Source organism: Schistocerca serialis, chromosome 2, assembly GCF_023864345.2.
Source record: "Schistocerca serialis cubense isolate TAMUIC-IGC-003099 chromosome 2, iqSchSeri2.2, whole genome shotgun sequence".
Lineage (NCBI taxonomy): Eukaryota > Metazoa > Arthropoda > Insecta > Orthoptera > Acrididae > Schistocerca > Schistocerca serialis.
The window spans coordinates 702,785,385-702,811,547 of NC_064639.1; the positions used below are offsets into that span (position 1 = coordinate 702,785,385).

The window sequence follows — 26,163 nt, forward strand, 5'->3', positions numbered from 1 at the left end:
CCAAACGACGCCAGAGGACGTGTGAAGAACAACACCACTGGACCGTGGAAGGCCGGAAAGAACGATTTTCGATGGAAGTGTTTGGTTTTGGCGAGTGCCTGGAGAATATTACCTACCATCATGTCTAGTGCCAACAGTGAAGTGCGGAAGATGCGGTGTTACGGTATGGGGAAGATTTTCGTGGTTCCGTGCGGCCCCCTTATTCCTTTAAGAAAATGCTAAATGCGTTAGGACATGACCACGTACAGTAGAGGAACAGTTTAGAGACTAGACACGGGAGAGTAGAGCATCTAGCCATCCCTGCTTAGCCATCTTGCACTTCTACATCTACATCCATACTCCGTAAGCCACCTGACGGTGTGTGGCGGAGGGTACCCTGAGTACCCCTATCGGTTCTCCGTTCTATTCCAGTCTCGTATTGTTCGTGAAAAGAAGGATTGTCGGTAGGCTTCTGTGTGGGCTCTAATCGCTCTGGTTTTATCCTCATGGTCTCTTCGCGAGATATACGTAGGAGGGAGCAATATACTGCTTGACTCTTCGGTGAAGGCATGTTCTCGAAACTTTAACAAAAGCTCGTACCGAGCTACTGAGCGTCTCTCCTGCAGAGTCTTCCACTGGAGTTTATCTATCATCTCCGTAACGCTTTCGCGATTACTAAATGATCCTGTAACGAAGCGCGCTGCTCTCCGTTGGATCTTCTCTATGTCTTCTATCAACCCTATCTGGTACGGATCCCACACTGCTGAGCAGTATTCAAGCAGTGGGCGAACGAGCGTACTGTAACCTACTTCCTTTGTTTTCGGATTGCATTTCCTTAGGATTCTTCCAATGAATTTCAGTCTGGCATCTGCTTTACCGACGATCAACTTTATATGATCATTTCATTTTAAATCACTCCTAATGCCTACTCCCAGATAATTTATGGAATTAACTGCTTCCAGTTGCTGACCTGCTATTTTGTAACTAAATCATAAGGGATCTATCTTTCTATGTATTCGCAGCACATTACACTTGTCTACTTTGAGATTCAGTTGCCATTCCCTGCACCATGCGTCAATTAGCTGCAGATCCTCCTGCATTTCAGAACAATTTTCCATTGTTACAACCTCTCGATACACCACAGCATCATCTGCAAAAAGCCTCAGTGAACTTCCGATGTCATCCACAAGGTCATTTATGTATATTGTGAATAGCAACGGTCCTATGACACTCCCCTGCGGCACACCTGAAATCACTCTCACTTCGGAAGACTTCTCTCCATTGGGAATGACATGCTGCGTTCTGTTATCTAGGAACTCTTCAATCCAATCACACAATTGGTCTGATAGTCCATATGCTCTTACTTTGTTCATTAAACGACTGTGGGGAACTGTATAGAACGCCTTGCGGAAGTCAAGAAACACGGCATCTACCTGTGAACCCGTGTCTATGGCCCTCTGAGTCTCGTGGACGAATAGCAGGAGCTGTGTTTCACAAGACCGTCTTTTTCGAAACCCATACTGATTCCTACAGAGTAGATTCCTAGTCTCCAGAAAAGTCATTATACTAGAACATAATACGTGTTCCAAAATTCTACAACTGATCGACGTTAGAGATATAGGTCTATAGTTTTGCACATCTGTTCGACGCCCCTTCTTGAAAACGGGGATGACCTGTGCCCTTTTCCAATCCTTTGGAACGCTACGCTCTTCTAGAGATCTACGGTACCTCGCTGCAAGATGGGGGACAAGTTCCTTCGCGTACTCTGTGTAAAATCGAACTGGCATCCCATCAGGTCCAGCGGCCTTTCCTCTTTTGAGCGATTTTAATTGCTCCTCTATCCCTCTGTCGTCTATTTAGAAATCTACCATTTTGTCATCTGTACGACAATCTAGAGAAGGAACTACAGTGCTGTCTTCCTCTGTGAAACAGCTTTGGAAAAACATATTTAGTATTTCGGCCTTTAGTCTGTCATCCTCTGTTTCAGTACCATTTTGGTCACAGAGTATCTGGACATTTTGTTTTGATCCACCTACCAGTTTGACATAAGACCAAAATTTCTTAGGATTTCCTGCCAAGTCAGTACATATAACTTTACTTTTGAATTCATTGAACGCCTCTCGCATAGCCCTCCTCACACTACATTTCGCTTCGCGTAATTTTTGATTGTCTGCAAGGCTTTGGCTATGTTTATGTTTGCTGTGAAGTTCCCTTTGCTTCCGCAGCAGTTCAAAAATGGTTCAAATGGCTCTGAGCACTATGGGACTTAACATCTGTGGTCATCAGTCCCCTAGAACTTAGAACTACTTAAACCTAACCAACCTAAGGACATCACACACATCCATGCCCGAGGCAGGATTCGAACCTGCGACCGTAGCAGTCGCGCGGTTCCGGACTGAGCGCCTGAACCGCTAGACCACCGCGGCCGGCCCGTAGCAGTTATCTAACTCGGTTGTTGTACCACGGTGGCTCTTTTCCATCTCTTACGATCTTGCTTGGCACATACTCATCTAACGCATATTGTACGATGGTTTTGAATTTTGTCCACTGATCCTCAACACTGTCTGTACTTGAGACAAAACTTTTGTGTTAAGCCGTCAGGTACTCTGTAACCTGCTTTTTGTCACTTTTGCTAAACAGAAAAATCTTCCCACCTTTTTTTAATATTTCTATTTACGGCTGAAATCATCGATGCCGTAACCGCTTTATGATCGCTGATTCCCTTTTCTGCGTTAACTGTTTCAAATAGTTCAGGTCTCTTTGTCAGCAGAAGGTCCAATATGTTATCGCCACGAGTCGGTTCTCTGTTTAACTGCTCAAGGTAGTTTTCAGATAAAGCACTTAAAAAAATTTCACTGGATTCTTTGTCCCTACCACCCGTTATGAACGTTTGAGCCTCCCAGTCTATATCCGGCAAATTAAAATCTCCACCCAGAACTATAACATGGTGGGGAAATTTATTCGAAATATTTTCCAAATTATCCTTCAGGTGCTCAGCGACAACAGCTGCTGAGCCAGGGGGCCTATAGAGACATCCAGTTACCATATCTGAGCCTGCTTCAACCGTGACCTTCACCCAAATCATTTCACATTTCGGATCTCCGTCAATTTCCTTCGATACTATTGCACTTCTTATCGCTATAAACACGCCTCCCCCTTCACTGTCCAGCCTGTCTCTGCGGTATACATTCCACTCTGAGTTTAGGATTTTATTACTGTTTACGTCTGGTTTCAGCCAACTTTCTGTCCCTAGTACTATTTGGGCGTTGTGACCGTTTATTAATGAGAGCTGTTCTGGGACCTTTCTATAGACGCTCATGCAGTTTACTATTAGCACATTAATATTGTTATTCCCTGTTGCATTTTGCCTACTCCTATCTTGCCGCGTCTCAGGAGCCTTCTTGTCGGGCCTAGGGAGGGGATTCACTAACCTAAAAAAAACCCATGTGCACTCCAACGTACTCCGCTACCCTTGTAGCCGCTTCCGGCGTTTAGTGCACGCCTGACCTATTCAGGGGGACCCTACATTTCTCCACCCGATAGCGGAGGTCGAGTTATTTGCACCCCAGATCTCCGCAGATTCGTCTGAGCCTCTGGTTTAAGCCTTCCACTCGGCTCCAAACCAGAGAACCGCGATCGGTTCTGGGAACGATACTACAAATAGTTAGCTCTGATTCCACCCCGCGAGCGAGGTTTTCCTCCTTCACCAATTCCGCCAACCGCCTTTACGAACTGAGAATGACCTCTGAACCCAGACGGCAGGAGTCATTGTCGATGTCATTTTTGAGACGTTTGTATTCTTTCTCGCCTGCTTCATTTACTGAATTTTTATATTTTCTCCTCTCATCAATTAAACTCAATATCTCATGTGATACCCAAGGATTTCGAATAGCTCTCGTCTTTTTACCTACTTAATCCTGTGCTGCCTTCACTATTTCATCTCTTAAAGCTACCCATTCTTCTTCTACTGTATTTCTTTCTCCTATAATTGTCAATCGTTCCCTAATCTCTCTCTGAAACTCTCTAAAACCTCTGATGCTTTCAGTTTATCTAGGTCCCATCTCCTTAAATTCCTACCTTTTTGCAGTCTCCTCAGTTTTAATCTACAATTCATAACCAATAGATTGCGGTCAGAGTCCACATCTGCCCCTGGAAATGTCTTACAATTTAAAACCTGGTTCCTAAATCTCCGTCTTACCATTATATAATCTATCTGAAACCTTCCAGTATCTCCAGGCTTCTTCCATGTATACAGCCTTCTTTACCGGCCGTGGTGGCCGAGCGGTTCTAGGCGCTTCAGTCCGGAACCATGCGACTGCTATGGTCGCAGGCACGAATCCTGCCTCGGGCCTCGATGTGTGTGATGTTCCTAGGTTAGTTAGGTTTAAGTAGTTCTAAGTTCTAGGGGATTGATGACCTCAGATGTTAAGTCCCATAGTGCTCAGAGCCATTTGAACCATTTGAACAGCCCTCTTTCATGTTTCTTGAACCAAGTTTGAGCTATGATTAAGTTACGCTCTCTGCAAAATTCTACCAGGTGGCTTCCTGTTTCATTCCTTACCCCCATTCCATATCATATTCACCTACTACTTTTCCTTCTCTTCCTTTTCCTACTATCGAATTACAGTCATCCATGATTATTATATTGTCGTCTCCCTTCACTATCTGAATAATTTCTTTTATCGCATCATACATTTCCTCAATCTCTTCATCATCTGTGGAGCTAGTTGGCACGTAAACTTGTACAACACTGGTGGGCGTGGGCTTCGTGTCTATTTGGCTACAATAATGCGTTCACTATGCTGTTTGTAGTAGCTTATCCGCACTACTATTTTTTTATTCATCATTAAACCTACTCCTACATCCCCCTATTTGATTCTGTATTTATGACCCTGTATTCACCTGACCAGAAGTCTTGTTCCCCCTGTCACCAAACTTCAGTAACTCGCAGTATATCTAACTTTAAACTATTCATTTCCCTTTTTAAATCTTCTAACCTACCTGTCCGATTAAGGGATCTGAAATTCCACGCTCCGATCCGTAGACCGGCAGTTTTTTTTCTCCTGATATCGGCGTCCTCTTGAGTAGTCCCCTCCTGGAGATCCGAATGGAATATTTCACCTCCGGAATATTTTACCCAAGAGGACGCCACCATTAATTGACCATACAGTAAACTGCATGTCCTCGGGAAAAATTATGGCTCTAGTTTTCCCTTGCTTTCAGCCGTTCGCAGTACCAGCAAAGCAAGGCCGTTTTGGTTAATGTTAAAAGGCCAGATCAGTCAATCATCCAGATTGTTGTCCCTGTATCTACTGAAAAGGCTGCTGCCCCTCTTCAGGAATCACACGTATGTCTGGCCTCTCAACCGTCATTACATCTACGGTAAGGCTATCTGTATCGCTGAGGCACGCAATCCTTCCCACCAACGGAAAGATCAATGGTCCATGGATCCTATAGTTACGAAATATCGAAGCTTACACTATTGCATTTGACAATGCAGCAACAAGAAACGAGGACAGAAACTGTCAATTTGCAGCTGTCACAAAATTTCTGTACAAAGGAATGAAATGTTAGTGTGTTTTAATGCCTTTTTACGAATCACCGCCTTCAGACTCAAAAATACGTATCTAACTTCATTGCGCAGTGCACTTATAGTCCTGTGGCTCCATCTTTACGTGTATTTTGTTCAGTTTTATTTTTACATACTTTTCTCTACATCTGGAGATGGGTTTACAAGGGATAGACAAAGTTTTAATTATCGCCTCGAGAAAATAAAGTTATATAATTAGTTTTTTGTTTATTGACACCGTAGTTCCGTGGCGCGCCGCTAGGGAGCCACAAGGAAGTGGCACAGCCCGTTGATACCATGCAGTATCGTGAGGTACATAATTTTCTGCATTTGAAGGGGAAGAACGCTCCAACAATCCACAGTGATTTGGTGGAAATGTGTAACAACAGTAAGCCATCATATGACACAGTGGCTAGGTGTCGCAGTCGTTTCCAGAATAGTCAGACAAGTGTGAATGATGAAGAACGAAGTGTCAGACTATCTCTCTGTGGAGAAATGGGAATCGCAAACGTGGAGGTTGTAACGGAACTGAAATGATGGTGGGCTGACAGTAATTTGGAGCCCGCGCGTTGGAAACGGGCGCGCTGGTGTGAGACTGCCAGGGAGTGCACCCTGATGCCATCTATTGGCGAAACTGGGAATTAGCGCTGTCTCAGACAATGCAATAAGATATCGGAGTCAAATGTATTCTTTTTCTTGGTATTTATAAGCTATTACTGTATGATTTAATGTTATAAAGCGCTAGTAGTAAATTATTATGACTGGTATGAACTCCAGGGTAATAAATATAAATATTCTTAAATACTAAATGATTTCAGTGAAAAGGTGGTAGGGGAACGCCCCCACTCTTGGTGATACGAGCGTAGCTAGAGGTAGCTGGAGACACAGGGACTGAACAATGGAATGGCCTGGGGAGTGTTGACGTGAGCGGACGTGCGTAACTGTGCTCACGCAAAAGTGATTGTGCAACAGCGAAGAGGCGAATATCGTCGCCGTTTGTGGAGTGGAACGCGACGAATGGTTGTCGAAGCCGTCTCTATGCCACTGGGGCTGAGTGTAAGAGTTCCTGCGCCCAGATTCTATGGCGGACGCGCAGTAGCTTATACGAGTGCTACAGCTCGTAGTTCCAGCCGCCATTAAGGGCACGAGGCGTGAAGAGGAAGAGCTGCGTTAGCCACATGCATATCACCACCAGCACCGACACGTCTACCCAAGGCAAGACTGCTTGAAATTGTTAAGTCGAACTTTGTATACATGTAAAAGGAGAATACCAGTTTTCTTTTGTGCAAGTGCAGAAGACAGAATATAGTAATGAGCAAAATTACGACGCATGTTGTTCCTTGTAAAGTGTAGTAACCTGAAACATAGTGTAGTGAAATCAGACTGAGGCCACCATCGCCTCTTTCATTTACAATTCTTTTGGTTGTAGAATACTTTAGCGTTTAAGAATGTAGAAAAGAGCAATGGTCACACCAGAATGAGTCGCCTATTTATAGTTACTTAAATTTTTCTGAATAACCTTTCAAGTAAAGTCACTTAACTAATTCTATAGCAATTGTCCAAGAGTAATATCCCAAAATCATTAAATAAGTTGAAGGGTAGAAGTTTGTTAACCTAAGTTGCTTAAATTGTCTTGGTGGTAATTACCAAGCCAACTCACAGAAATTGAGAGAGTATTTGCTTTGTAGAATCACCTAGAATGATCAGAAATAGTAATATTCAGAATTAAGTTTAAAATTCAACTCAAGCCGTTTCACTTTGAAACGAGCCAAAAAATTGATTTATTCTTTTGCTCCTTCAGAGCTGGCGACCGTAGTTATAAGTATTTTCAGGAGGATTCGACGGTAAGTCTGCTGCTCTCGTCGTGCTGATAGGATTATCTACTGCTGCTAGCAGTGGTGATTGGATACATAAGCTCACTACCAAGTTAAGTGGGTCAGGTAGGCAGTGTTACCGTGTGAACTGTAGGGCACTGTAGGCCGTGGATCGAACCCGTTCAATCATCACAGCTCTTTGAGAAATAGTCCGGTTAGGAGTGTACTAATCCAATAGGTAAATACTGGCGAGTAACGGTCAGAAATGTATATGCAAGTGAATTTAGCAAGGTCTATGTAGCACCTAGTTAATGTGGTTTAATGGCGAGGGTAGGAGTGGAGTAAAAGTGAGCTGAGCTTGTGGCAGCTGTGCTGTCTTTAAAGATTAATAACGCCAGAATTCACTACTAACTCTTACCATTAGGGCTGAGCTATTTATGGTTAAAATACGTAGCAGTAAGCGCAAAGGTGTGACAGCTACAAGTCCGTATTGGCTTTATACATACGGAAGTAGGAAGCGGGTCATTCTGTCAGTGGAGGGGTTAAAACAACGGAGTCACTTGAGAACATACCCCATTTACTGATGGAAAGATTCGGCGGTTCGGTCGCATGTGGCGACCATGACAGGACTTACTAAGTTTGTAGAATAATGGCTGCAATAAAAGTGTTTTATATAAACTTGTAGTTTCAAGAAAATTTTAAATTTAAAATTCTGTTGTAGACAAATATACCACAATTGGTAAGTTCAAGACGACAACCTGCAAAGCAGCAAAAGAAAGTCCAATAGTAGGAGTTAAACAAGTAATACTTGGTTTAATAAACATTTCTATTAGGCACGAAATACAGCAGCATAAGATGGAGTCGAATAGTAACAAGCAAGACGAAAACATTACAAGGTCAGACCCAGAATTAGGGACCATAGATACTGTTGTAGGGTTGGAAAATCCTATAGATGAATCCACACCCACAAAACAGGAGGAACGGGAAGTGAAACCAAAGGTAGTGAAAAGTGAACCCAATGTATCTGTGGATGCAAGTCACAAGGGAGAGGATATGGAATTAACAAGTTTGTTAAATAGTATGATGGCGCAAATTCGAGAAGGGAATGCTAGTTTGAAAGCAGAAATGGCTAGTCATATATCCCAACTGGATGAAAACCTATCTGGTAAAATAAAAGCCAATTTAGATATTTTGAATACGCAAAGCCAACGTATCACAGAGGTAAACAAATCAGTAAATAGCATTAGGGCTGAAATAACAAATGTTCAGAGAAAAGTCACAGAAATAGAGAAAAGATTTGATACCGAAATTCAGAGAATAGAGAAATCAGTGGAACCTTTGGTTAGTGAAAAATTAGAACCGATAATTGAAAGTAAATTACAGGTGATAGTACCAGTTGTAAAGAAAGAGATTGTTAAAGAAACGGCAGCTGATATTGAAACACTGCGCAATACCATGTTGAGTTTTGATGCATGTGTGCAGGAGCAGGAAAATACACTGCGCAATGAGATAAAATTGTTAAGTCAGCAAGTTCAGAATCAGACGTTTCTTAACTGTAGTGGTATCCCATTGGTAATGCAAAAATCGGAAATACTGAGTAGGGAGGAAAAATACGATCCTCAAAAGAAACAAGGTGGATGGCATCTAATGGATTTTATAAAAAATTGTGAACGTGTCTTACCAACAGACATGTCGGATAAAGAAAAAAGTAATTTAGTAATAGACGCTTTAGCAGGTCATGCTAAACGTTGGGGATTGAATTTGGATATCGACAATTTGAAGTTTACAGACTTCAAAGAAAAGTTCCTTGAGGAATTCTGGGGCACACAACAGAGAGATAGGTTGTGGAGAGAATTCGTTGTCGCCAGAATGCCAGAACATGGGCGTGGGCTCATGAAAGAATACTGTGAAGGATGGTTCAAGCGTTTGGAGTATCTTAAAGATCGTAGATCAGAATCGGAGATAGTGTGGGAGTTGTGGAAAAAGCTACCTGACGATTCAAAGCGTTATGTAGGAGGCACTCATCGAACATTCGATGAATTTTTAGAAAGAATCGAGAATGAAGATAGGTGGCGTGAAACTAGAGAGTTTCGAGGTTTCAGAAATCAGAATGGAATAGTAAAAGGTGGTAGGAATGAACCGCAAATTAACATGATGAGAGGAAGAGGTCGAGGAGGTAACTCTCAGCGAGGGAGAGGACACTATCAGGGAAACGGGATGCATTATCAAAATCAGGAAAACTAAATACCGCGCAGGTCAAGGGCCTAACGCGCGCGGAAAGAAAGAAATGGCCCAAATATAGGGAAGATTGGAGTAGTCAGTACTATAGTAGGATAGTGCGTCATTCGCCTGAAGAGCAGTTACATAAACGAAACTTTGCGAAGTATAATGCAGGGATACAAACAGAGGAGAGAGAGCAGAGAGGAATTATTAAGGGAAATGAAGTAGGAAAAGAATATCGGTCGGATGTGAAGGCTCACGTGAATGAAATAAGTACAATTCGAGGTCAGAATGACGAATTGATGAAGGAAGAGTCAGAGAAGGCGTTGTTTGTCGGTAGGGATGGCAACTGTGCAGAGAGGCAGGGGCAAGGTAGGAGTGATGTGACTTATGGTAAAAGGTTCGTACGAATAGTCGACGAATCGCATCGAGAAGTAATTAAAGAGGAAAGGGTGGATAAGAAAAAGGGGCATAGTGCAGAGACGCATGCCGATTCAGAAATTACCTCGTATGCAGAATATGTACATCAGCTCAAAAGCCAGCCAGCACAATTAGAAAGATCTTCCACTCAAGTGATTAATTTGGACCCGAATATGACAGTGTTAGAGAGCCATACCGATTATGATGTGTACCTAGTGACAGCAAGAGTACATGACTGTGATGAAGATTCTTTTAAAGAAATTAGAGAAAGTGTATCTAACCAAGAGAAAGAGTGTTGTGATCCCTGTAGTACTGAAGCAAATGAGTTGAGTGAGACTGGAATTCCATTAGTAGGGGAAAATAATGAAAGTAAGAGTGGCGAATGTACTATCCAACAAAGGGAAAGTAGAGAAATGGATTATAATTTGCAAGAATTATTTGAATCCGAAGAAGGTCATATTTGTAAGGAGGAGGAATTATCGTCAGAATCATCAGAAAGCATCCAGGGAGAAAAAGAAGTAGAGGAAGTTTCCGATCCCGCAACCGAGAGTTCAGGCATGACAGATTCGAATGAGAACGAGATGGCATTAAAGAGCCTAGACGAAGGACTATTGGAAAAAGTGGTGAAAGAATTTAGGATGAAAAGGAGAAAGAAACCTCCAGATGGAATGGTCAGTACAAAAACCGGAAAAATAATATGGCAAGACTTGGCGGTGGAAAAGGATTTATTATGGGAAGATAAAGAAAGTATGAAAGAGGACAATAGGATGCAAACAATCCTACCCATTAATATATGTGGATACGATTTATATGTATTGTTGGATACGGGTGCTCAAATAAGTGCTATTTCGCACGCATTTTTTGAGATGATCAAAGAGCAACGAGGAGTAGTCATGATGCCAGTAACAGGTGTTAAAGTGATAGGGGCGACAGGGAAATGTAGTAAACCTGTTAAACATCAAGTGATGATGGAATTTAAGATAAAAAACAAGTTATTTTCGAATGCATTTTTAGTAGTTCCAGAGCTCAGTGCCGAGATCATTTTAGGCATTGACTGGTTAATAAAACAGAAAGTAATTATAGATTGTGACAAAGGGATAATAGTTTGTAAAGTTGATAGTGCGGTGTTAGAAATACCATTTGAATCATCTAGAGTAATGGAAGAGAACCAGCTGAGATGGGTAGAATTTAGAGATGATCATGATTCAGGAATAGGGCAAAAATTCGATTGGTGTCTGGTGAGGCAGATAGTTGAAGATGGAAATAAGGAGACACTCCTTCGAAATGTAGTGAATAAAACGGAAGGACTATCTGATGACCAAAGGGAGGATCTATGGCAAATTCTGAAAGAAAATCAGGAGGTATTTTCGGACAGACCGGGACGAGTGATAAATTATGAGTACTGCATGGAGGTAGAGGAGCATGAACCTTTCTTTAAACCACCATATAATGTACCCTTGTCTAAGAAAGAAGCAGTTCAAAAAGAAATAGATAAAATGGTTTCATGTGGGGTCATTGAACGGAGTTCTAGCCCATATAATAACCCACTGGTGATAGTAGGTAAGAAGGATGGAAGTGTACGAATAGTGATAGATGCTCGTACTCTGAATAAAGTAGTGAAGAGGGAGTTGGATCGTCCAGAGAACATAGATAATTTATTGCAGAAGTTTAATGGTGTAAAGTACATGACTAGTTTAGACCTAACTGCAGGATACTGGCAAATCCCATTGAGTGAGGAGTCTAGGAAGTACACGGCATTTTTATTCAATGGCAAATGCTACCATTTCACAGTGGTACCATTTGGCCTAAATACTTCCGTTTCAGTGTTCATTCGGGCTTTAGACAAAATTTTAGGGAGTGAACTTAGTTCGCTAATCACAGTTTATGTAGATGATCTGTTAATTGCTACAAGGACATGAGAAGAGCACATGGAGTTATGCGACAGGGTGTTCAAAGCTTTAATTAAAGGAGGAATGACCCTGAACCTGAAAAAATGCGAGTTTGTGAAGAAAGAAATAAAGTTTTTAGGTCACATAGTAACACCAGAGGGAATTGAAAAGGATCCCGATAAAGTCAAAGCAATAAGAAATTGTCCGGCACCCAAGAATAAAAAACAACTAAAGTCATTTATAGGACTTTGTTCCTTTTATCGTAAGTATGTGGGTGATCAGGTGTTCAATAGCCCACATCTGAACAACCTACTTAAGAAGAACAGTGTGTATATATGGACTGAGGAATGTGAAACAGCATTCAACCGGCTAAAAGACAATTTGGCTAAAAACATAAAGTTATGGCACCCTGACCTGTGTGAACCATTCCACATGGCAACAGATAGTTCAGATTATGGATTGGGAGTATCCATATTTCAGGAGGTAATGATAGATGGGGAAAAAACTCATAGACAAATAGCATTTGCGAGTAGAACCATGTCTAAGTACGAAAGAAACTATACGGTTTCAGAGAAGGAGGCTTTAGCTATAGTATGGGGTTTTAGGAAATTTCAACTTTTCTTATGGGGGCATAAGACTGTGGTCCATACAGACCACAAAGCTTTAATATTTTTGAAGGACTGCAGATTGTTACATAACAGGTTGACCAGATGGGCGCTGTTTTTACAACAATTTGATATAGAGATCAAGTATGTTAAAGGGAAAGAACATGCAGTACCGGATGCTTTGTCGAGATTACCGGAAGGATGTGAGACACTAGAAAGTCTAAAGAATAGGGAAGATGTTTTTGAGGTGAATTACTTCAAAAAAGCGGAAGGAAGAGAAAAAATTAGGGAAATATGTCGGAATATGCGAAGATATCAAAGTGATGATGATGCACTCAAGTCGGTAAAGGTCAAGTTTGACAATCCGGACGCAACTAACATAAGGGCTTCATATAAAATACATAAAGGTGTACTGTATCTTCAAAGATTAAATAATCCAGGGAAGTGGAGAGTATGTTGGCCGGAACAACACACTGAAGTGCTGATAGATTATGTTCACTTGGCATATGGCCATTGTGGTGCACGGAAGTGTACCGATAAGTTAGATGAATGCATTACCTTTAACAACATGGCACGAAGGGTAGCACAGAGGATAAGATCTTGTGATCTATGCCAAAAGGCGAAAGTAACAAATGCAACTAATCAAGGGCCCATGCAATCAATAAAACCTGATGAAGTATTAGAAATAGTAGCAGTAGATATCTTTGGACCATTACCGAAAACCATGGGGGGTTTTGTGTACATATTTGTAGCAGTTGAACTTTTCTCAAAGTATATAAAGCTATATCCCTTGAGAAAAGCTACTGCCAGAGCTGTGTATGATAAAATGGTGTGTGATTATTTTGTGAAAGTAGGGAAGCCAAAGAGAATACTATCAGATAATGGTGTTCAGTTTTGCTCAAAAATGTGGAAGGATGGGATAACTGAGAAACAGGTAGAAGTGGTACATATCTCAGCTTATCACCCATCAAGCAATCCGGCGGAAAGATATATGCGTGAGATAGGTCGGTTATTTAGGACGTACTGCCATAGCAACCACAAGAAGTGGGGCATGTATGTGAGTGAATTCGAAGAAATCATGAATTCATTAACAAACGAGAGCACTGGATTTACTCCAGAAGAAATCCTGAAAAAGACGAGAAGTAAAAGTCTAGTAGAAGACCTACTAGAATTTCCAGATAGAGTTGAATTAGATTATGATAGTAAAAAGAACTTAGTAAAAGACAAGATGAGAAAACAAGCAGATGCGAGAATTCGTCGTCATGACGAAAAAGTAAGGAATCCTAAATTCAAAATAGGTGATCTCGTTCTTGTAAAAACACATGAAAAGTCAAGTGAAATTAGTAACGAGATCAGCAAATTTAAATATATATATAATGGACCATTTAAAATAGTGTCCATACCCAATGTGAATGCTTATTATTTAGAGTACCCATTAACAGGCAAACGCCTGGGAGTAAGAAACATAGTGGATCTCAAAAGGTATGAGCCACGAATTCTACCAGATTGAAAATAAATATATAAATAAATATTAAAGTAAACCAATATGTAAATAGTTTTGTTTCTTTTGTTCTATGTGAAAGGTAAATGTTCACTAAAATATGTTGCAGTATTCTAATGAAACTTCTAGTTTAAGTAGAGACTAAACAGACTGGGAAAGACTGAGCTTCTAAGAAAGCCTTAATAGATGTGTAAATAAGTGTTGTGGAAGAGGTAGAAAAGTGAGGAGGTAAAGTGAAAAGGACGGGCTATAAAGTAATAGGCGCTTAACGTGTGTTTTACTTGCCTGAGATAAAAGAAGTGTATTTAAAATTTTTGTAAAAAAGATGTTTAAAGTGTACTGTGTTTAGATGTAAGAAAATTGTAAAGAATATATGTAAATCATTTATGTAATCTTTAGCAGGAAAGATAGAAAGAATTGGTGTTTAATTTTTAAATAAGTAATATAAGTACCGAGGTGTATCAGTAAGAAAGGGAAAACCCTTGGTAAAAAGCTTAACGAAAATTTCAGATTCACTATAGGAGAGACTTCTTATTGAACTATCACTGTTAGATACTTCAATAAGAAGTGGGGCATGTGTAACGGAACTGAAATGATGGTGGGCTGACAGTAATTTGGAGCCCGCGCGTCGGAAACGGGCGCGCTGGTGTGAGACTGCCAGGGAGTGCACCCTGATGCCATCTATTGGCGAAACTGGGAATTAGCGCTGTCTCAGACAATGCAATAAGATATCGGAGTCAAATGTATTCTTTTTCTTGGTATTTATAAGCTATTACTGTATGATTTAATGTTATAAAGCGCTAGTAGTAAATTATTATGACTGGTATGAACTCCAGGGTAATAAATATAAATATTCTTAAATACTAAATGATTTCGGTGAAAAGGTGGTAGGGGAACGCCCCCACTCTTGGTGATACGAGCGTAGCTAGAGGTAGCTGGAGACACAGGGACTGAACAATGGAATGGCCTGGGGAGTGTTGACGTGAGCGGACGTGCGTAACTGTGCTCACGCAAAAGTGATTGTGCAACAGCGAAGAGGCGAATATCGTCGCCGTTTGTGGAGTGGAACGCGACGAATGGTTGTCGAAGCCGTCTCTATGCCACTGGGGCTGAGTGTAAGAGTTCCTGCGCTCAGATTCTATGGCGGACGCGCAGTAGCTTATACGAGTGCTACAGCTCGTAGTTCCAGCCGCCATTAAGGGCACGAGGCGTGAAGAGGAAGAGCTGCGTTAGCCACATGCATATCACCACCAGCACCGACACGTCTACCCAAGGCAAGACTGCTTGAAATTGTTAAGTCGAACTTTGTATACATGTAAAAGGAGAATACCAGTTTTCTTTTGTGCAAGTGCAGAAGACAGAATATAGTAATGAGCAAAATTACGACGCATGTTGTTCCTTGTAAAGTGTAGTAACCTGAAACATAGTGTAGTGAAATCAGACTGAGGCCACCATCGCCTCTTTCATTTACAATTCTTTTGGTTGTAGAATACTTTAGCGTTTAAGAATGTAGAAAAGAGCAATGGTCACACCAGAATGAGTCGCCTATTTATAGTTACTTAAATTTTTCTGAATAACCTTTCAAGTAAAGTCACTTAACTAATTCTATAGCAATTGTCCAAGAGTAATATCCCAAAATCATTAAATAAGTTGAAGGGTAGAAGTTTGTTAACCTAAGTTGCTTAAATTGTCTTGGTGGTAATTACCAAGCCAACTCACAGAAATTGAGAGAGTATTTGCTTTGTAGAATCACCTAGAATGATCAGAAATAGTAATATTCAGAATTAAGTTTAAAATTCAACTCAAGCCGTTTCACTTTGAAACGAGCCAAAAAATTGATTTATTCTTTTGCTCCTTCAGAGCTGGCGACGTAGTTATAAGTATTTTCAGGAGGATTCGACGGTAAGTCTGCTGCTCTCGTCGTGCTGATAGGATTATCTACTGCTGCTAGCAGTGGTTCAAAAATGGTTCAAATGGCTCTGAGCACTATGGGACTTAACATCTGCGGTCATCAGTCCCCTAAAACTTAGCACTACTTAAACCTAACTAACCTAAGGACATCACACACATCCATGCCCGAGGCAGGATTCGAACCTGCGACCGTAGCAGTCGCGCGTTTCCGGACTGAGCGCCTAGAACCGCGAGACCACCGCGGCCGGCTGCTAGCAGTGGTGATTGGATACATAAGCTCACTACCAAGTTAAGTGGGTCAGGTAGGCAGTGTTACCGTGTGAACTGTAGGGCACTGTAGGCCGTGGATCGAACCCGTTCAATCATCACAGCTCTTTGAGAAATAGTCCGGTTAGGAGTGTACTAATCCAATAGGTAAATACTGGCGAGTAACGGTCAGAAATGTATATGCAAGTGAATTTAGCAAGGTCTATGTAGCACCTAGTTAATGTGGTGTAATGGCGAGGGTAGGAGTGGAGTAAAAGTGAGCTGAGCTTGTGGCAGCTGTGCTGTCTTTAAAGATTAATAACGCCAGAATTCACTACTAACTCTTACCATTAGGGCTGAGCTATTTACGGTTAAAATACGTAGCAGTAAGCGCAAAGGCGTGACAGCTACAAGTCCGTATTGGCTTTATACATACGGAAGTAGGAAGCAGGTCATTCTGTCAGTGGAGGGGTTAAAACAACGGAGTCACTTGAGAACATACCCCATTTACTGATGGAAAGATTCGGCGGTTCGGTCGCAAGGTGCTGGTGCTCGAAGTCCAGCCTATCACAATCGAAGTGATAGTAAACAAAGTAAAAATCAGTTAATGATCAGTTTTCAACATCTTGCACGACAGTTTGAACGTGATGAAGTTTGCAGGCAGCTGGGTCTCACGACTGCTTACACTCATCTCGAAAAATCAAGTTGCGACAACTAAGATCGGAGATGGAGTTAGATCTTCTCTGTGTATTCAGTCTTCCATGGGACACTCGTTTTCCTAAGATATATCGTTTGGCGGGGACCTGGGTTGTAGAAACCCGTATTTTGGCCGTTCGGGAAACGTTCCGCTTCTAAAATCACCTCGTCATTATTTTGGCCATTCGTACCGCGCAACAGCTTCGTCATCCGAGGTTAGAAGAAGAAGAGAATGGGTGCCATGTCAGAACAATGTGGTGTGAGACTGTGTGACTGTTTCTTGCGCAGAATTAGTTGGACAGTTACCATGGAACAAAAACACCAGCAGAGACTACATCCCTCGACACTAAATGTTGATAGCTTCCTATAACCTCGTCAGGAGTTTTCTGTAGAACGCTCCAGTGGCGGTTGTCGCTTTACGAGCATAGCCTCTTAGCACGACCTCGTGGCAGTCCGAAAAAACACTCAACCTCACCTTATCCGATGATGTTTGGGTTTTAGACTTTTTGAGCTGTTGTGAATTATGATGATGTCACTACTCGCTTTGCTCCTATGTCTCAGTGTCATACTGATACATCTAGCGTTCCTTCATGGGGACTACGCGGCCAAAACAATCTGCATTGGTCTTACATAGCTGCAACATTTCTGCTGCTCCTTCAGTTTCGCGGCCTTTTTTGATGAGTGTAAGCAGTCGTGAGACCCAGCTGCCTGCAAACTTCATCACGTTCAAACTGTCGTGCAAGATGTTGAAAACTGATCATTAACTGATTTTTACTTTGTTTACTATCAGTTCGATTGTGATAGGCTGGACTTCGAGCACCAGCACCTCCACGTTTGCGATTCCCATTTCTCCACAGAGAGATAGTCTGACTCTTCGTTCTTCATCATTCACACTTGTCTGACTATTCTGGAAACGACTGCGACACCTAGCCACTGTGTCATATGATGGTTTACTGTTGTTACACATTTCCACCAAATCATTGTGTCGGAAGTTCCATGCGGCTTTTCGCGGATGATGCTGTAGTATACAGAGAAGTTGCAGCATTAGAAAATTGTAGCGAAATGCAGGAAGATCTGCAGCGGATAGGCACTTGGTGCAGGGAGTGGCAACTGACCCTTAACATAGACAAATGTAATGCATTGCGAATACATAGAAAGAAGGATCCTTTATTGTATGATTATATGATAGCGGAACAAACACTGGTAGCAGTTACTTCTGTAAAATATCTGGGAGTATGCGTGCGGAACGATTTGAAGTGGAATGATCATATAAAATTAATTGTTGGTAAGGTGGGTACCAGGTTGAGATTCATTGGGAGAGTGCTTAGAAAATGTAGTCCATCAACAAAGGAGGTGGCTTACAAAACACTCGTTCGACCTATACTTGAGTATTGCTCATCAGTGTGGGATCCGTACCAGATCGGTCTGACGGAGGAGATAGAGAAGATCCAAAGAAGAGCGGTGCGTTTCGTCACAGGGTTATTTGGTAACCGTGATAGCGTTACGGAGATGTTTAATAAACTCAAGTGGCAGACTCTGCAAGAGAGGCGCTCTGCATCGCGGTGTAGCTTGCTGTCCAGGTTTCGAGAGGGTGCGTTTCTGGATGAGGTATCGAATATATTGCTTCCCCCTACTTATACCTCCCGAGGAGATCACGAATGTAAAATTAGAGAGATTAGGGCGCGCACGGAGGCTTTCAGACAGTCGTTCTTCCCGCGAACCATACGTGACTGGAACAGGAAAGGGAGGTAATGACAGTGGCACGTAAAGTGCCCTCCGCCGCACACTGTTGGGTGGCTTGCGGAGTATATATGTAGATGTAGATTAAAACTTAATGATTACACCCTAAGCACCTAATACCTAAAAGATTGTAACATGGCTTTTTGCGATTAAAGATAGTGTGTGCAACGCAGTAACATCTACACCTGTTGATTATACGAGGGATGTTCAATAAGTCAGCTTTTTCTCTGAATGCAGGTTGCTTTTATTAAAGATTTAAATACACCACATAATTCCCCACTCCTTTGGCTTCAAAATCGTGCTTTTCAACTTGATCTCCATTCAATGCCCCGGTCTTACACTTTCTTATTGAGAGGGCCTGTATGCCCGCATGTTGCCACTCTACTGGTTAACAAGGGAGTCAACGTCTTGCTGCATCAATAACCTCCCCCTCCAGCGGAATGCATCCTTCATCGGACCAAACACATTGAAGTCGGAAGGTGCGAAATCCGGGCTGCATGATGTATGAGGAAGAACAATCCAGTGAAGTTTTGTGAGCTCGTCTCGGGTGCGCAGATTTGTGCGTGGCCTATCGTTTTTGTGGAGAAGTTCATTTGCAATTTTGTGGCAAGGAACACATTGAAGTCTTTTCTTCAGTTTCCTGAGGGTAGCACAATACATCTCAGAGTTGTTAAGAATTTCTGATTTGTTTCTGGTTGAGACGAACCCATGTTTCATCGCCTGTGACGATGTTAACGCGCAAGCAGTTCTGCACAGATCGCCGTTCATTACCATTTATGTGGTACTCTGTTAGGTGACGAGGAACCCAGCAAGTAGACACCTTGACTACCCAAATTGGTGGATGTGTGCGTCAGCATTACCAACAGAGACGCCTTCTTGAGCTGCGAGGTGTCAGATTGTGATCCATCGATCACCTCGAAGGAGAGTGTCCGCACGTTCCAACACTGGTGGAGTCTCAGCTGTGTGCGGCCGGCTGGCACGCGGGAAATCGGACAGATTTGCCCGATCTCGCTGGCATGAGTCACTGTGCGTTTGTTCACTGCCAGGTCTCCGTAGACATTCTGCAAGCACTTTCGAATATCTACGATGCCCCGGTTTCCCTCCAAAGGAAACTCAGTGACTGCTCTCTCCGCACGTCTGTTACAGATGCCATTTTGAAGAATACGTATAGCGCCGCCACCTGTCGGGACTTCCTGGAACTAAAGGGGGCTGAAGCGGGAATTCCCCGAAATCCCACAACAAATTCCGCATTTTTCAACTGAAATTGTCTGAGGAAAAGAAATGTGTTGCATTGCTTATTAAAAGCTCCTCGTAGATGTTTCAACAGCGGCTAGATACAAAAATATGATACCGATACACATTCTTCATCAGGCGCGCTCACACACACAGTGGCACATCTAGATAAGCTCAAGTACTGTGGTATGAATGGGACAGCGCTCAAATCGTTTAAATTATACCTAACTGGAAGAGTGCAGAAAGTTGAAATAAGTAGTTCACATAATATGCAAAAAACTGTTGATTTCTCTAACTGGTGAACAATCAAGAATAGGGTGCTGCAAGGTTCGGTCTTGGGTCCTCTGCTGTTCTTAATATATATTAATGACTTGCCATTCTATATTCACGAAGACGCAAAGCTGGTACTTTCTGCCGGTGATACAAGTATAGCTATCACACCCAACAGACAAGAATTAACTGGTGAAATTGTAAAAGATGTTTTTGAGAAAATCATGAAGTGGTTCTCTGCAAATGGGCTCTCATTAAACTTAGACAAAACACAGTACATACAGTTCCACACAGTAAATGGAATGACACCATTAATAAATATAGACTTCGATCAGAAGTAGGTAGCTAAGGTAGGATATTCAAAATTTCTAGGTGTATGCATTGATGAGGGGTTGAACTGGAAAAAACATACTGAAGATCTTCTGAAATGTTTGAGTTCAGCTACTTATCCTGTAAGGGTCATTGCAAATTTAGTCGATATACGTCTCAGTAAATTAGCTTACCACGCCTATTTTTATTCTCTACTTTCGTATGGCATCATATTCTGGGGTAACGCACCATTGAGTAAAAGAGTGTTCATTACACAAAAGCGTGTAATCAGAATAATTGCTGGAGCTCATCCAAGATCATCCTGCAGACACTTATTTCAAGAGCTAGAGATCTTCACTGTAGCCTCTTAATAAGTGAATACATATATGAAATTTGTTATTAACAACCCGAACGAATTCAAAAGTAATAGCAGTGTACATGGCTACAACACTAGGAGAAAGGATGATCTTCACTACTCAAGGTGAAATCTAACTTTGGCTCAGAAGGAGATAAATTATGCTGCCACAGAAGTCTTTGGTCACTTACCTAATAGCATCAAAAGTCTGACAGATAGCCATATAGCATTTAAAAGAAAATTAAAAGAATTTCTGAATTGTGTAATATTTCTGGCTTATTCAGCCATCATATTAGGCTGCAGGAAGCTATTCCCAGGGCAGTGGAGATGACGCAATGTGGGATGAGATACCGGTGACAGATGTTAGATTCGGTACCATTCCCGCGAGAAAGACCGCCTGCATGATGCTGCTGCTCTGTGATTGGCTGCTGTGTTCGGCGGTAGGACGCCAGAACGTTAAACTTTAGTTGCTATTATTAATTAAACCTGACATCCAAATTACTTCATTTTTTAAATAAACATCTCTCAACAGCCAGCTATCAATCAGTCATTTCAAAATTATTAAAATCAAAGTATTACTAAAACAAAAGACTGACGATATTACTGCCGATGCACTTCGGTGGCGTTCGGGTCACGCCTTGCTGGCTTGGTGCGCGAAGTGTCTCGGGCAGTCCGGCTCTCCAGTTCTGACCGTTCCAGCAGACAGACATGTTGTCTGTTATAGCAGTATTTGATTCATGCAATTTTATTTGCTACAGTTCCGACCGTCGCTAGGTACAGACATGTTGTCTGCAATAGTAGTATTTGATTCATGTAATATTATTCTCCAGTTCTGACGGTTCCAGTAAACAGACATATTGTCTGTGGCAGGATGTATTTCAAGTTATTTTAGCCAGATATAATGACTGTGGAAAGATATGTTCAATACGTTGTGATCAAGAATAGTTTCTCGCGTCTATATCAATAAAAACGCGAGTGGCATCCCAAATGAGTTATAGTTTATTCGTAGCAGCAGTTCCTTGCGAAGTTAATTTCAGCCTCAAGAAAAAGAATCCACGACCTGCGTGCTGTTATCTGCGCTGGGGACAGCAGTATCATGAAGACAGCAGGTTAGTGAAGTGTACAAGAACTTCTGTATTCCACACAGGGCAGTGGAAAGAACTAGGCACCTCACGTGTACTGCATGCACAGTACAAATGTGCTCAGTGACACGTCATCTGCAGTAATGCAGAGGAGGTAAAGAAGGATGAAAGTATTAACACCATCTCACTTTTATTCCTTTTTCTTACCGTAATGGCAACTCCTTCTACTCATTAGATGAATTTTTGGATATAGTAAGTGGGTAATTTCCCCAACCCCACAAAAAAATATTAAGTGTCATGTAATATTTTCTGTAATGTAATATCTTAATGTCTTTTATTAACCTGACACGTTCCACATCATTACGAAGTGTCGTATTCATGATCTACGGAACAAGTATTAATCCAATCTAATCTAGTGGCGCCTGCTCCATACCGCGCCACGGACGTGGAAACACATCAACAGCAGGAGAGCGGAGCGCAGCGCGCCGGCGGCACTCACCTGTGGTTCCCTGCAGACGCACTGCGCGCCCAGCTTGGCGACGAGCAGCGGGTTGGCGTCGCTGACGCGGCTCACCACGACGACCGGCGTGTCGGGAGGCAGACTGCCCGCGCGCCTCACGCCGCCATCCTCCACGGACGCCGCCGCAGCAGCCGCCGGCCTCAGCGTCGTTGTCAGCACTGGCGCGGGCGTCGCCGTCGTCGACGTCACACCGCCTGCACGAGTCACGGCAAAGCTTTCGTGTGTGTGTTTGTTGGCGCTCAAGCTAGACAGCTTATTCACGATCCTGATTTTGTCAATGGTTTGAGTCCTCTTGAACTGCACTAATGGAATTCTTTCAAAAAACTGTGTTCTGATTTCTTTGGAAACAAGAGAGCAGGCAATATTGGTATGTTAGTCAACGAACTACTACAGTCTTACCGTGATCTTGGTTGTAAGAAACTGCACCTTCTTCACTCACACTTGAATTCTTTTCCTCCTGGTGGTGCCCATGGACAAGTCTCCAATGAGTATGGGGAAAGATTTCATCAGACCATATATGCACTGGAGCAACACTGTCAGGGGCAACGAGTAATAAGTATGATGGCTGACTACTGTTGACACGGTAACAGGATAGTAGTGCCACGCATAAGAGACGCAGTAAACGTCCAAAATAATTTAGGTATGTATGAAAACATATTTCACTAGCATTTCATGCTCCTTGTGTTGATAAATTAGCGAAATCGTACTGTTTAAGCAACATAAAAACCGAATACAAGTAGATAGGGACTATCATAGTTTACAGAAAAACTGTGACGGCCGTGGAAAAGCCAACGGCAGATTCATGTTCAGCAGGTCGAAATACATAAGGATAACCTATTCTGGTGCTCGAAAATTTGACAAAGTTGAATTTTGTAGACCAGAATAATTGTTCACTTTGCTGACATGCACAAGACACGACAGCATGGCTTGCTCCTTTTCTCACTGCACAAGTTTATGGGCTAGCAAAGAACACGTAGGTAAATTTTTTTTGCAAACGTGAACAGTAAAAATGTTCCGCATACGTGTTGAAAGCTGAAAATCTAACGAACAAGAAGTAGTATCAGTCAGCATTGCTTTCGGAATTCCAGCTTCATTTGCTATCGATACAAATACTGTGAAAGTAAAATTAAATTGATTACGAGAGCACATTTTTCACATCACTTTCTTGTCTTCGTGGTGTTCGAAATACATCAGCAAAAAATAAGTTACATTAATGAGGCTATATGTGTCATATTACTAGAGTAAATACGAATTCAAGAACAGAAAAACATGTGAAACTGCGTTCCTGGCACTACGTTAGACAAGTATATACCTACAACAGCTATTGCGTACACACAAGGGAAATAATGAACAAGAAACAATCGTAAACGGTAGTCTGCTAATGTTTTAGGCTATTTAAGATGTCGGCAGCGCCCGACCACTCGCGTCATCTCCCTTCTTTTCTTTACCTCCATGAAAAATACACAAGAAGCGACATCTTTGACAACTGTGGCATCTTTGACAAATTTGGCTTCTTTGACAACTCAGGCATCTTTGACAACAAAAAGTATCCCTGATATTTGAAAGCACCATTTGCTTCATTTATAATCAGATGAGAGTGTACTAGAAACTGTATTAAGTTGATAGAAATTCTATGAAGGCGTAAAAATGAAATATGCGTAAGTACTGAACAGTCCACCACAAAGCGCCCCTAATTATAATTACATTCGAACTACCATATCATATAGTCTACAGCAATTTTTACATATTATTTTTATGTATCTTCTGTAGAACTGCTGATGATGAGCATGTTTTCGATACTGGTCTACTAAATTAAAGAAGTATGTATACAATTCTAAAGCAGTCTTATCATTATGTATAGAAATAAAATGTTTTCCATCAGTGCTACAATATTATTGTCGAACCACTCCCTCCACACCCTCCCGTTACCACACCACATCGTAGTCTCCTCGTTGACTTTGTGCAGGCGCTGCTCTTACCTGTACGCGACAGTTTGGCGATGGTCTGGGCCACGAAGTCGTCGTTTCCGGACAGCAGTCCCGGCCGATACGAGTCCAGCAGGGCGCTTGCCACGTCGTCGCGTGCCGCTCCAGACCTGAAAGGTAACCATATACGAAAATTTAAACGTTTATGCCTATGTGACTAGGCTTCCTCGACCGAAATCAGGTTGAATATTTTTTTTTTTTGCAATAAAAGGCATCAATTACGTCATCAGCTGCACGAACAAAGCCATTATGTGTAAATTTTTATACATTTTTTGAAAAGGCATTCATCTTAGGCATCAGGCAAGTAGCACAGTCTAGACATATTCGAGAGCTGCACCACAGTTGCCCCACACAGACAGATAATGAACTTTAGATTTTCCCTTTGAAGGAAGGGTCAAACAAGGCGATTCCATTGAGTCTGAACTGTTCTCAGCTGTCCTCATGTATGAAATCTTACAAAGCGTCAAACTAGAATGACGAGTTTTTAGAAAACAGTGATTTTTCAGATCAGCAACGCGTTCTACCAGTTGTATAAAACATTCTGACTTCTTGTCGTGTCTATTCAGGATAAAATCTCGAACTTCCGACGATTTCCTTCATCGTCTTCGATAGCAGGAATTGACTGTTAAAACTGCTGCTGCGGTGGCCCCGTATAGCCCAAAGACGGCTTCTAATGGCGGAAATCGTCGAAAGCTTGAAATTTTACCCTGAAATGACGCTGCAAGAAGTCGTAGAATGATTTATACAACAGTGCCGTCGCGAAAGGCTTCGTTCGCGTTATACCAGTGCCTCCCTATGTCTCGGAGCCTAAGATATTGATTAAATTCGCCTAAAGACAGACCAAAACCTCTACAGAGTTGTATAAATCACCGTGCTGGGAATTACAAAAAAGACTGAAAGAGTCAAAGTCATTTACGATCTGGCAATAACATGCCCACAAGGCTAGAAAGCAAGAATGAAGGATGGACAAATCTAATACTACACTGGAGTCCAGGAAACAGAAGAAGACCTATGGTAAGCCCGCCAGACATATGAGTTAAGTCGCTGGTGTCACCCACTAGAGCACAGCCTGATGTCGCAATATCTGGAGACAACTTCCGGAAATGTATTTTGACTTGCGAGTTTAAGAGGCTTCATCATTTTGGTATAGAATTGGCTATTGATTATATTGCGACAACGTCATGGTGTAAAGAGAAATACTTCATGGTTTCGGCTATTATTACAGGTGGCTTTCATTAGGATGAAGATGTACAGATCGTCTTCCTCATGACAACCATCTGCAATACGGGTCGAAACGCTGCAATTTTAAAGGAAAAAGGAAGGAAGACAGAGTTTAACGTCCCATCGACATCGAGGTCTTAGGCACGGAGCATAAGCTCGAATTGTGTCAAGGATACGGAAGGATCAGCCATGCCCTTTCAAAGGGACCATCCCGGCATTTGTGGGGAGGGATTTAGGGAAAGCACGGTAAACCTAAATCCGGATGGCCGGACGCGGATTTGAACCGTCTCCTCCCGAACTGGAGTCGAATGTGCTAACCACTGCGCCACCTAGCTCGACCGCTTAAGTTTCCTTTTGCATCACTATCTGGTAGCAGAACCAGAATCCTTCTTTTCTCTTCACTATCAATAAGCAGCTCTGGCCTAGTTCTTTATGGCCACTGTAATTAGTTGACCATTTACAGTAAAATTAACTGATGGAGAGGACTTCAGCATATTCCAATATTCGATGTGAGACTGCGCTTCTGCCGAAGTTGTTACTGTGTTAAGGTATCCCAGCTGAATTTTGTTCCTTTGTTTCCTTTCACTGCGTGTACAGG

The 26,163-nt window shown here is 42.1% G+C and overlaps 1 protein-coding gene across 1 annotated transcript in view; it reads right to left on the reverse strand.

The window, feature by feature from the left end:
- The window catches only part of LOC126456344 (uncharacterized), a 231,013-nt gene that overhangs the window by 23,231 nt on the left and 181,619 nt on the right, over positions 1-26,163 (reverse strand). Inside the window, exons 15-16 of the mRNA XM_050092096.1 lie at positions 24,339-24,454; positions 22,339-22,553 (exon numbers count right to left, since the gene is read on the reverse strand). Coding sequence (XP_049948053.1) covers positions 22,339-22,553; positions 24,339-24,454 — 331 coding nt within the window. The remainder of the gene's footprint in view (positions 1-22,338; positions 22,554-24,338; positions 24,455-26,163) is intronic.